At 35.7% G+C, this 12,607-nt stretch overlaps 1 protein-coding gene across 2 annotated transcripts in view; it reads right to left on the bottom strand.

Annotated features, from left to right (window-relative positions):
* Nucleotides 1-982: 982 nt before the first annotated feature.
* Nucleotides 983-12,607, bottom strand: part of LOC138125092 (membralin) — a 95,439-nt gene continuing 83,814 nt past the window's right edge. For both annotated transcript variants that reach the window (XM_069040367.1, XM_069040368.1), the window contains exons 9-10: nt 8,853-8,952; nt 983-1,572 (exon numbers count right to left, since the gene is read on the bottom strand). In XM_069040367.1, the coding sequence (XP_068896468.1) occupies nt 1,162-1,572; nt 8,853-8,952 (511 nt within the window). In that variant the 3' untranslated portion in view covers nt 983-1,161. The remainder of the gene's footprint in view (nt 1,573-8,852; nt 8,953-12,607) is intronic.

Raw genomic sequence — 12,607 nt, forward strand, 5'->3', positions numbered from 1 at the left:
GTTTACATAATTTTGTATTTTTCAAAAATGTATTTCATATTAACACTTACAAGAACAAATATAGCATATAGTTGATACCTAAACTTACTAAATAAATTTTGCTTCTCTGACAGCTAAAGTTAAGCTTAGTTTAGTTGTAATTTATAATTATCACAATACCTGTTGTCCTCATAAATAATATTAGTTACACGCCTTTAGTTATGAAATATCTCAGTGTGACCAAAGGATCCAGACAAAGCATTTAATTTGGCTGCAACGTTGTCACTAACTTATGTTATTAAGTTAGTTGCTACCTATGTCAGACGTACAACGTACAATTATGCTTCAAAGATGTACAAATAAATTAGTTAAGGTCAGTTTTTACCTTCAAAACTGAAAATCCTTCAGTGAAGTTATATTTTCTGTAGTTTACAAAACGAAACGTGAAACTGATTACAATATACGCTACAATACGCATCAAAACACTTTATTCTCGTGCAGATGAGTTTCATCTTGTTGAATTTCTTTCTAATAAAATATGGGTATTTAAAAAAGAACTTGTGATTGCGGAGAAGTAAACAAAAAAAGACGTCAAATAAAAAAATTTCTAATTAAAAAAATCGTATTTTTAAATCCATGTTTCAACAATTCAAGGGAAAAAATTAAACCGTCGTGCTTTGTTTGAAGTCAAAGATCAAATGTTCATACTCACTTGCTGGGATTGAAGTTCTGGTGTGAAAGTCAAATTAACATGCACAAATGATTCCCTGGTCAACTTACACCAACCTCTCAATATTGTTTTATCGTCCCGGCCATCCGATTAGCAGTTTCCCTAAAGGATAAACCCTCCTCTCTAAGGCTAATTATCCAATCCCTTTCAAAATAGGATAATTGATGAAAATTAGCACTCGAATTGTGTACACCTGAAAGCGATGTTTTGATTGAATTTTCAAATCCAGCGTATTCAGTTCGGCAGCGAAAGCTTGTAAATGAAACCGAAATGGAACGGCAAGTCTTGAAACTTTTATTAATTTATATCAATAAGTATACATTCTACATCCACCTATGAAAAAAATAACAATTATTATATACACTTTTAAAGCAATAAAGACTGACTAATTATATACATCAGTATCATGCCGCGTACACTGGAGTCTCTCGTGACACAAACACCCCAAGCATTCATTGCTGGTCCGGTCCTCCGGTCGGGGGCCTGGACGTGAAATCGTTGGTTTGGATGGCGGCGACTGCCGTCTCCGCACCCGGAGGTGTCTGCGCGGCGGCGGACTCCACCAGTGCTGGCGTCGTTTGGCTGGTCTGGCTCGAAGTGACCGGCTGGGCGGTGGTGCCCACCGTGGAGGTGGTGTTGGTGGACGTGGCTACTTGACTCGTGGAGGTCTGTGTCGTTGCCGAGGGCCTCACGGCTGAAAACAGCTCGGTCAGCCGAACTGTGATGGTATTCTGGGGTGCCGGGACTGGTATCGTTTCCCTCTGTTGCTGCTGTTGGGTGTTGCGGATGATGAACTGTTGGAAGTGGGCCTGCTGCAGGATCACCGGTAGTTCGTAGTGGTGGAAGAAGTATACCATTGAGTGCTGCAACAGAATTTTACGATTACTCTCGTCCGACTCGCTGCATTCTTCACTCAACGACCCACACGAGCTCCACTCGTCGGCGGTCTTGCTAATTTCGACTCATTTTTGAAGTTTCAAGTGTCAAAAGAAGTTGTTGCAAACGCTTGCCTAGCAACGTGTTGAAACATGACAAGTGTACATTTGCAGAATGAAAAGTCAGGAAGTGTCAATTTTACAGTATAAATTGTGAATGTACTGGAAACAAATTGAAGACGCCTGAAAATGTACGGAAAATAACTCAAATCATTTAAACTACTACTACCAATCGCCTATAACAAACGCAATTATTGTAAATTTGTTCGTTTGAAAAAAAATCTTTATATTTTCTCAAGACATAAATAAAGCTACCTATTTTTTTCCAAAGGCTACTAAAAACGAATAAAACCTCCTATTCTGGACTGTAAAACCCCTTAATACGCAGTGTCAATTTTATATTAAAAATAAATTCGCTTAAGCTTCATTTTCGAAGAATACTAAAACTGGCTTTTCCTTGCAAGAAAAAGTCAAGTTTTAATTACACAAATGCAAAGAGACAAATGCGTAAACACAGGGAGCTTGTGAAAATGACGCAAGTATCGAAAAATAAATAGAGTCATTATAAAATTCTTAACAAAAGTGTTTAGCAGTTTCAGAGATTAAATATGCATGAATGTTCTTAAAAATGAATTAGATTTAACGAACAAGTGGAAGCTGCTGTATATGAACATTATCGAAGCAAGGATTTAGATTATTTTTACAAAGGAATACAGTAAATTAAACGTTGCTTTTGGAGTAGGAAAGATAGAAATCTTGTGAAAAATAAAAATACAATTTTCTTTATTGCACGTTTCTTTCTTAATTAAAGGAAGAATTGTGGCAGTACCGGAAAAATAAAACGGAAAAATAAGAGAGAAAAAGCAATTACAATGTGTACTATATTATGGCGCTCAAGATTTAAAGCGAATTATTTACACTAAATATGTATTTAGATCATGTAAAAGAAATAGGTTTTTTCGACTTCTATTAAATAATAAATAATACGTTCATTACATATTTGTTTGATTCTGTAGGATCGATTGTCTGATCTACAGAATGCCCGTTAATCTGGATGGTTTTAGATTTAAAACACACAAGTTAGGGCTGCTGTTTATTCTCTCAGAGTTTACAAGCTTCTGGTCTGGTCAAGAACTACCCGCCAGTCGTCTCTGGTAGGGGTGGGTGGCTACCTGGCCCGACCGGTTAAATATAGCTGGAGGCTATGATTCTTACAATACAATACAATATAAGAATTTTAATCCAATATTTAACATGACATGTTTGTACAATATTAATTTTCTGTCTTGTAATGCTGGTCATTGTCATTACCCACGGCCGTGAGTGATGGATGACTCATTGCCCATTACATCATTGCAAAATTGCTTTTGCAAATTATCGCCTAAACTGAGTTGCTATGGTATTCACATAAATGATTATTTTGAAATAGCAACATTCGCGAATCTTTCTATTAAAAAGAAATGATAAACGCATTCTGATAGTAAAAACACTGAAATTTGTAGAAAAAGTATCGTATTTACTCGCGTGTAGTGGCTAAACACGGATAATTACAGGACTCGTCTATGGTTCGTGCCGCAAAAGTTATCTGGGGGTAATAGCCAGCCATCATTACACGCTAGGTAAATGTATACTATTCCCACCATTGACTTGACAATTAACTGGCATTCGAGCTGAACTTAGTTAATTATTCCTATTTAGAATTAATTTATTATTAACTTAATTTTGTTTATTCTTTTTTGAATGTGTCTCCCATCCTTTCAATTTATTTTATAGCAAAAAAAAAGAAACACCAGCACAGTAATATTTATATTTTTTAATATTACGATTACACAACAGAAAAACATTCTTATTGCCTAAGGTAGCTCTAAAACATTTTTAATACATGACGAACATAAGCTCTCGTTAAGACTCTTCAGTATTTTAAGAGATTTCTGAAGTTTGTTAAGTGTGTAGAGTAAGAAAATGACCAACAAAAACTGTTTTGTCGTAGATGAGCCGCCCCCAGCCTCACAAGGAAATCTGAGAAAAATTATTCCGCATTTAATAATCAAATTTCAATTTAATATTGAAAAACTCTAATGCAATCTTTTTTAGCACTCATTCCTCACTCGGGGTACAAATTAAAAAAAATTTGAAGAAAAAATGTTTTGTGTACTCAAATTGCTTTTACTATTGCTCTTTAAGTATAGGATTGCAGAAAAATACGAAATAATTACGTTAAAAGTACATACAATGTTGCGTCTGAGAATTTAAAAATAAATTAGGTATCTGTTGTGCTTTTGTGAATAGCAAAATAAAAAAATTAATTGAATTTCTTCAAAAAATAAAAAGGTTTCATTTACCTACTGTAAAATTTATTAACATTATTGACCAAATAATACAGTAATAAGCATTACATAATTTTGTTTAAAAACTGCACTTCGAACAGAACATATTCTCCTCAGATCTACTCGACAAAGAATCATGAAATTAAAGCATGAAATTTTATAAAAAAAAAAAACAACGAGCAATTGGTCACCTCATTTTTAACGCAAAAATTTGACAGTTTGCACCTTCTATGTTAAGAACAACTAATGACGAACCCGTAAAGCCTAATGGTTCGTACAAACATGCAGTGAAAAATGTTATATTTTTCACGTGTGGGAGTAAAAGATGAAAAAATTAAATTTCGTAATATTTTTTTCCAAAAACATTTTTTACGGTACTAACAACTTGTTTGTTTTCATCCAAATTAGAATTTTCAGCTTAAAAATCCATAAAATATATTCTTTCAGGTTAAAAATTAGCGAGTATTTTCGCATTTTCTGTAATTTTTCATTCCTCCACCTGTGCCTTGTTTCATTAACAAAAAATTCTGACTGATTATTCACCCATAGGTTACTGATTAAAAAAGCTCCCTCAAAATGCTTTTTAAACCTCTCTGACGAACACCGCTAGAGCCCCCAAAAGCGACGAACAAAATCGTTATTTTTTCTTTATTTATTGAACATTCCCACTCATTCTTTCAAGGGCTCGCGCTGTTTGCTCGTTGTTTCATTAATAACAATGGCGCGCTTGGCGAAACTGAACATTTTGAAATTTTAATGGGTGGAAGCTGCGACCGCATCTGACGAGTCCGAAAACGTGTTCGAAAGGGAATCGTAAAAACAAATGCAGAAAATCCGTCGGAGATTGGTCGATGTACAGCGTAATCAACGTGATGGTCAATGAGAGAGCGCCAGTTACATTTAATCGAATGAAAATGTTTGATGTGAACAAGACATTCCGCATTATGGGTTAAATGTTACCCATTAATTTAATGAGGCACGCTGATTCGGATGAAGAGGTGGTTACCTCGATCACTAAGTGAAGTGAGTCGAGTTATTTGGAGCGGAGGTCCATTCCCGAGCCGCAAATAATTACTTAATTCAATTAAACATATTAGCAAAAAAAAATATATCCAATAAAAGCTACCCCCGGAACTTGTATAAACTGTGGATTAACAAGGCATCTTCATTACCTAAAAAATACCAGGCATATTAATTTTTTGCCCAATCTATCGGGTTGGCAGCTTTGTATCTCAAAAAGTTAGACATTTGTTATTTCATAAAAATTTGCAAAAGGGTAAAATAAATAATCTGGTCAGCCGAAACGTCTAATACAAATGTCGTACGGTAGATATTTTACTTCAACTCCAGCTCGAACTAATCATGCACTCGGCTTCGCCTCGTAAGACCTACTTTTCGTGCTGTAAAATACCCATAGCGTATTCTAATGAAATAACTATTTTCAAATAATATTCATAATTGATTTAGGAGTTTCAACTCTCATGGCACCATTGAGACACTACGAGTACATCAACCCACCAAAAAGAAAATAGTTTTTACTCCAAAAAAGCAATATGTTTCAAAAGTTTCAAAAATCGTGTACCTATTTTTTTGTCAATTGTATCGGTGTTATAGTAAGAAGATGAAGAGAAATTTCCATCGAATCTGCATCTTCATATTAGTTTTTGATTCTACAATAGGGTTAATGGACGTGATATAACCTTATTTGACGAGGAACAGTATACTCACGGATACACTTGACGCAGTAAACAACGAAAATCTCTTGAAAGCAATCTTTCTAACGTCGCTGTATAATTTAACGGCAAATCTCCTATAACTCTTTACGATAGAAAACATTACGCTCTTGTCTACGTATTCGCTAAAATTTTGCTAAGCTTCGCAATCCTGCAGGATTCCTTGATTATATTTCAGATTCACAAAATGAACAACTTTCTTTCTCAGTTATTGCTGTACAGGTTCCAACATCTCTTATGACAGCATCGCTTCGTTTTATTCCTTCCATCTCGTTCTGACTGACAAATTTTCATTTCAGAGGAGGAAGCCGTCGATTACATCTGCCAATTCGAAATGCAGAACGCTGTTGTATTTACGTTAAAATGAAATAAGTAGCCGAATGTAATGGCATCGGCATTTAAAACGTGACAATATCATGCACTTGTCAGATTCAGCTCGGCAAATAACAAACACTGTCGGGGGCAAAGTCGTCCTGGAAAAGTAAGAACCTTCATTGTTTTCCTCGGCGTCCTCCCCCGTGTGTGGCGCCGTGCTGGGCTGCTGGATCACGTTGTCCTCGGAAAATGGAAACGTCACGATTTAAACGCATTTTTTCTCCACCTAAAAATTCAGCACTAGACAGGGGAGGAAGGGCGTTGGTTTCCCTCTCCCTCGGACGGATTAAATTGTACTTGATTGATTTTTAATCGGTGACCGGAAGAAATTGTTGCTTCCAGAAGAGAAGAAACCGAAAGGAATAAAGCGCGCGCGGCAAACATCGTCAACAACCAAAGTTAAAAAAAGTCAAGGATTAATGAATGGCGGTCGGACCCCTCAAAAGAATCAAAAGGAAACCCGACACTCATAAAAGTTACCTTATTAAAAAAATCAAATTGTGATCTGCCGTAAACAAGGAATTTAAGAGTCGGCGACGCCAGTGCGCCCAAGAAAAAAAAAGTAAAAGCCGGAACCGGTGCCGTCCTTAATAAAGCGTTTCCACCGACATCGGATACAAAGTTAGAGAAAATAAATTTTATACATATCCAATTATTCCGGTATAAAATTACACCGGAACTTTTAAATTGGCAACGGGGGCGGAACTTTGGTGTCGAACCCTTGAAAGGCCGCGACGCCGCTATCTAACGCAATCTCCCTGACGTGTTGGAACTATTAAAAAATCATATTTCCTAATACATCTTTCAGCCGCAGGCGTGCACTTGCGAAAAACAAGCGGCTCCGACGACTGAATTTTGATGCGATTCCGACACGCCCGACTCCTCGTCGATAACGCTTCGCCTAACTCTCCCCCAAAAAACCGCCAAATTCGATTAATAATTGGAAAATAAGGCGATGCCGTTCCGTTGCACTTTTCTCCTGCTCAATCATTACATTATAATCCAATACGACCGTTTCGTAGCTCATGAAAGTCTAAGACGACGCGTTTTCGCAATTTGGGAGCACACCCATGAATGTTAAAATTACCATTTCAAAAATAAATATTCAAAAAAATTAGATATACAGGGTGACTTTGAAAGTTATGCAGATATTTTAACCAGAGGTAGAACTACACAACAGGTAACGATTGAGCCAATTATGTCTTATACAAATGTTGATTTTTGGAGAAAAAGGGTCTAAAAGTTTTTCAAAAAAAGTTTGGGAGCTACTCCATTTCATGAAAAAATGGGTTAAAAAATCATAGTAGACTTTTTTGTTGCAATTTAATTCAAAATTAAGTCACTTTGACAAGAACCTCAATCTTAAGTTTAATTTAAATCACAAATGGCTTCCGCCAACCTGGAGAAAGTCGACATGGTTTTGATCTATGGTGAAGCCCGTGGACATTCAGAGCTAGCACGGTAAATCTACGGTGAAAGGTTTCCTCAAAGGATATTTCCCGATGCACGATCCTTTGTAAACGTTGTGCAGCATCTTCGCGATTTCGGGCGTTTCGAAATGAATAAGCGCGATCTTGGCTGCCAACGAGAAGATCGCATTTTAGTTGCAAAGGAGAACATTTTTCACGAAATTGAAAACCGGCCACGAACAAGTATTGGGCGTTTTGCAAATCACCTGGGAGTTTTTCAGTTTGTAGTTTGGCTGCGAGTTCTAAATAGAGGCATTCTGAATCGAGTTCGGTTTTCTTGAGTAGGTGCGTGGTGCTGAAGTTTGCATTGCAAACAATGGCAGGCATTTTGAGCAACTTCTTTGTTGTTTTCTGAATAAGTTACAGATATCACTACAAATTTTATCAAAGATTCATTATGAAACTGCAAAAAATTTAACGATACAAATCAAACATAACCTCAAATGACAGAAAAATTTGACATTTTAGGTTGTCAAAACTGCCCGCCAAATTTGAAATTTTACAGCGGTTCCCAAACAAACTCATTCCTTTGATTCTATTGTAAACTATTAACATTTGTATAAGGCAAGTTGAGTTATTTTACTTTAAGGTTAAAATATCTGTACAACTTTTAAAATCAGACTGTATGTTATCCAAAATTTAATATTTAAATTTTTTAAATTATGTGTTGCTGTATATAAATACGTAATAAAAAAATTAGTCGTAAATAAACTAGGCAAAAATGAATAGGGAATTCCACAATTTTTCTTGGAAACCAAAATAATTGCCCCAATCCTCCCCCCATGTATTCTTAAACACTAGATAAATTTAAAATATTACAGGTACTTGAAACATTACATTTAATGTGTATGTGTATATATTTCTGACACCTTTCATTACAAATTTTAAACTGTAGTTATAAAAAATTCAAAAAAGGAAAAATTCCCTATTAATTTTTGCCTAGTTTATAAAAGTAGATATTTAGAAGTTTAAACTTAAACACAACGAGAAAGATAGTGTCGTTGATAATTTAAAAAAAAGTATTAGAGATGAAAATTTAAATCCTCTATTATTATAGGCAAGTCCAAATGTAATAATTGTAAAGTTGGTAAATTAAGTATGGCTTCTAAATCTTTGAAATAAGTTGAGCATTTATAAGTTCTTAGAAAAAAGCGCAAAACTTTTCTTGTAATGTAGTTTAAAATAAACATTAATCTTATCACAGATTGCTATTTTTTCGCAACTTATTGTTAAGAAACTTATATCTATTATTCGGCTGTACCACTTGAATCTGTTATTGGCACTAATGTTAAATTTTCAAATACCTGTATGAAGAGCCAGGAAGTGACTAGAGCAAGACTGCTGTATTGGCCGTTGAATCGATAGTGGTAGGCGTAGAACGAAAAGTGGTACAAATAGAAGAACCTGCAACAAGATAGAAATGGCTTTAGACATAAATTATTGGTGAGACAATTATACTTGAAATATTACGGCTCCCCAAGCCATGAGCTCCTTTACTAATGTATTAACCCACAAATGCTATTTTTAACTGAACCGCTTTCAGTTTCAATGAAGCGCACTTTTCATTCCCATACAGCGACGCAAAAATTCACATAGACTTGGCGAACGAGACGTTATCAACGAAACAGAACTACCACCACACAAATCAAAATGTTTTGGGATTATGCTGCGTCGTCTGCAGAGCTGCCACAGCAGTGTAGATGTCAAGTTAAATATGTTACAGTTCGGACAACAGTTTTAAACAGGGACATTCGCTATGATTTATTACCACAGACGAGATTCCAATCTTCTGGTGAATTTTCCTTTATCCTTAAAAATAAACAGGAACCTTGGATACTAATTCGGCATTACTGTTGAGAGGGTGATTCGGTGTTACGTAAGGATACTTGTGAGTAATGACAATGGCAAGGCGCACCTGTTAAAACACTTGATTTGATGATGAGATAATAGTGATTAGTGGAATGCATCTTGTCAAGAGCTTGGATGGGCTGCAGACGTGTGATGGAAAGCTCTATTGCAACACCAGGAGGTGCAATGTAATTAGTACACATTTCTTTTCGAACAACTACATATTAGGAATTTGTACTAAAGAGTTAATCCATAACACACAAATTCGCACAACAGATATCTTTTGAAAACTACATAGGAGACGACAAACTTACATCTAATCGAATGTCTTATTGCATAGGTACAAGATTTTTATCTTCTGATTCAGCTAATGGATAAAAATTAAATATTTTATTTGTTATTTCAGGTCCAGCTGATATTTAAAGCCAATGAGAGGCAAAATTATCGAAATCAAGCCAATTTTAAAGCAAGAAAATTAAAATTTTACCATCATGAGCTATCTCTATAGCTGCATCTCGTATTCTATAATAGCAATATAAACAATGTATCGATCCTTAACACATATCTGATTTGCAAATTCATTAAATCCTCCACGATCAATTGTAGATGGAAGTAATTTTTCGTGTTTTGCTGCGAAGAAATTATGAACTAATGGTAAACCGTAAACAAGATTAGGGATTTAATGTGAGGAATGAAGGTAGTGACGACTACAAAAAGTGATGAGTCTATTCGGAACTCTACGGCCAAATTGTTGCAAGAAAAATACTTTCGCGATTCTTGTATAGAAATTGCTCTATTCTTGGATATTACCTTTAAAGAAGCAAAACTTCGGGGATGCTCAGACAAAAGAAAGTATAGTGATCGATCAGGGATTCATATTGAAAGAGATCCAGATGAAGACTGGCTTGTGAAAGAAAGTAATCCTGAAGGCGTCCAACGAAAATTGTTACACAATTGTGCCTTCGAACTCGTACGCAGAAGCAAGGAAATCGCAAATTGTAAAATTCACTGCTTTAAGGACGAAATTAATAACAACGGACCACAGAGCGGAGGAACAGACAATTTTATTTCTACGAAGACAGCGCAAAGTGCCTCCAGTCGCTAGCAAATAGCAAGTTGTTAATGACGAATGACGAAGATAAATGTTTTTGTCCCGTTCGATTATTAAAAAAACTGTTGGAACACAATCTCAATTCAAAGTGGAAAATATTCCTCTAGGTATAAATATCTTATCAAAGTGAACTATCGAATCTCTAGCGAAAACTGGGATGGAAAAAAAATGAACATCATCACCAATTCTCATCGGGCATTAGCCGAAAAGAGTGTTAGTGAACAGCTAAATCAAATGAACAGGACTGTTAAAGCATATCTTCAACTTGATTCTGAAGAAGCTAATGAAGAGCTTACGAGGTAAGTTATCAATACCAACGAAAACTACGACTGTAACTTCTATCATCACAACAGAAAATAACGACAATTCGAGTAAAATTGTTTATAACTTTTAATAAATTTATTTATAGCAATTTAAAGCAAACGTAGTAAGTATATTTGATTGTGTAGTTTTATTTATGAAATAGTCATCCGAAGATCATTATTCATTTGTAGTTGTCATAGTATTGTACTCGTAGTATTGTAGATAATGTAAATAGGTGGGGAGTCAATAAAAAGACAGTAATGACTGGGCACTGGTAGTGATTGCACACGCTCCCGATCCCCTATCCCAAGACATAACATGGCGCAGTCGGAAAAAAGACAAATTCAACGAGAAAGTCAAGTTTGAAAAGTGAATTGCTAAAGTGGAAAAAAGAAGAAACAGCAAAATGTAGAACAGTGCAAAACCACCTTCAGAGTTAAAGTTACACGGAGATAACGCAGCGGAATGGAGCTTTTTTGTGCAAAAGTTAAACATTTATCTGCAAGCTACGAAGGCGGAAAAGGAAACTGAGGAGTACAAGGGGGCGGTTTTACTTAACTGCGTTGGAGACAAGGCTCTGAAAATTTACAATACCTTCAAGTTCGAAAGTGTGAAAGAAAAGACGAGTTTCGCAAGCATTCAAGCGAAATTCACAGCGTATTTTGCTCCTACAATCAATGTGACCTACGAGAGGTACATATTTTTCTCAAGGGAAATGAGAGAAGAAGAATCCGTGGATGAATACGTAACGCAGCTGAAGCAGCTAAGTGAAAATTGCGAATTTGGGACATTGAGCGAGTCTCTGATAAAGGACAGATTGGTGTTGGGTATCAGAGATAAGAACGTGAAGGACAGGCTTTTGCGAACAAAAAATTTAGACTTGGTGAAGGCTGTTGAAATCTGCAAGGCGGCAGAGATAACGAACAAGCAAATGGAAATTTTGTGCACCACAAGTGGAAGAAGGACAGACGAATTCCAATCAGTTATGGGAGTGAGAAAAACTGAAGATGGACAAAAAAGGGTACAACGTCAAGGGACTGCAAGTGGCCGAGACAGAGATGGGAAAAGAGAAGAAGCGAGCAGCAGACAGAGAGGAGCGCATTTCAAAAATCATCAACAAACGCAGATAAGTTCCAATAACTTTAATGCCGACAATAAACAATCATTTGATGCTAACAATATGTACAATTGTAATAGGTGCGGTTCACTACATAAGCAACGTGAGTGCAAAGCTTATGGTAAAAAATGCAAAAATTGTGGTGGATACAATCATTTTGCTAAATTTTGTAAGAATCGGAGAATTAGCAATATTGATCGCAATGAAGGGTTATTTGTAGATTTGGTACAAAATAATGCCAACAATGAAAACAATTGGATGGTTGATTTAAAAATTTTCAACAAAGATGTCAAATTTAGAGTTGATAGTGGAGCTGACGTAAATGTTATTCCATTTTCTGTTTATAAAAAATACTTTGGCAATGTAAAAATCATAAAAGACAATACCAGATTAATGGAATATACAGGAAGTCGTATTAAGATCTTGGGATACATCACAGTTCCGGCTCTTTATAAAAATAATAGTTGTAGTATAAAAATGTGTGTATCAAAGAGTAATGGAAGATCTGTTCTAGGTAGAGAAACAATAGACAAACTAAAAATTGCAAAGATGGTACAGGGTGTGACAAGAGAAGATTCCAAGGATTATTTCGAGAAATACCCAGACGTCTTTAGTGGTATCGGATGCTTGCCAGGTCAATATCAACATTATCAACATTAAGATCGATCCTTCAGTAAAAC

Source organism: Tenebrio molitor, chromosome 2, assembly GCF_963966145.1.
Source record: "Tenebrio molitor chromosome 2, icTenMoli1.1, whole genome shotgun sequence".
NCBI classification, from domain to species: domain Eukaryota; kingdom Metazoa; phylum Arthropoda; class Insecta; order Coleoptera; family Tenebrionidae; genus Tenebrio; species Tenebrio molitor.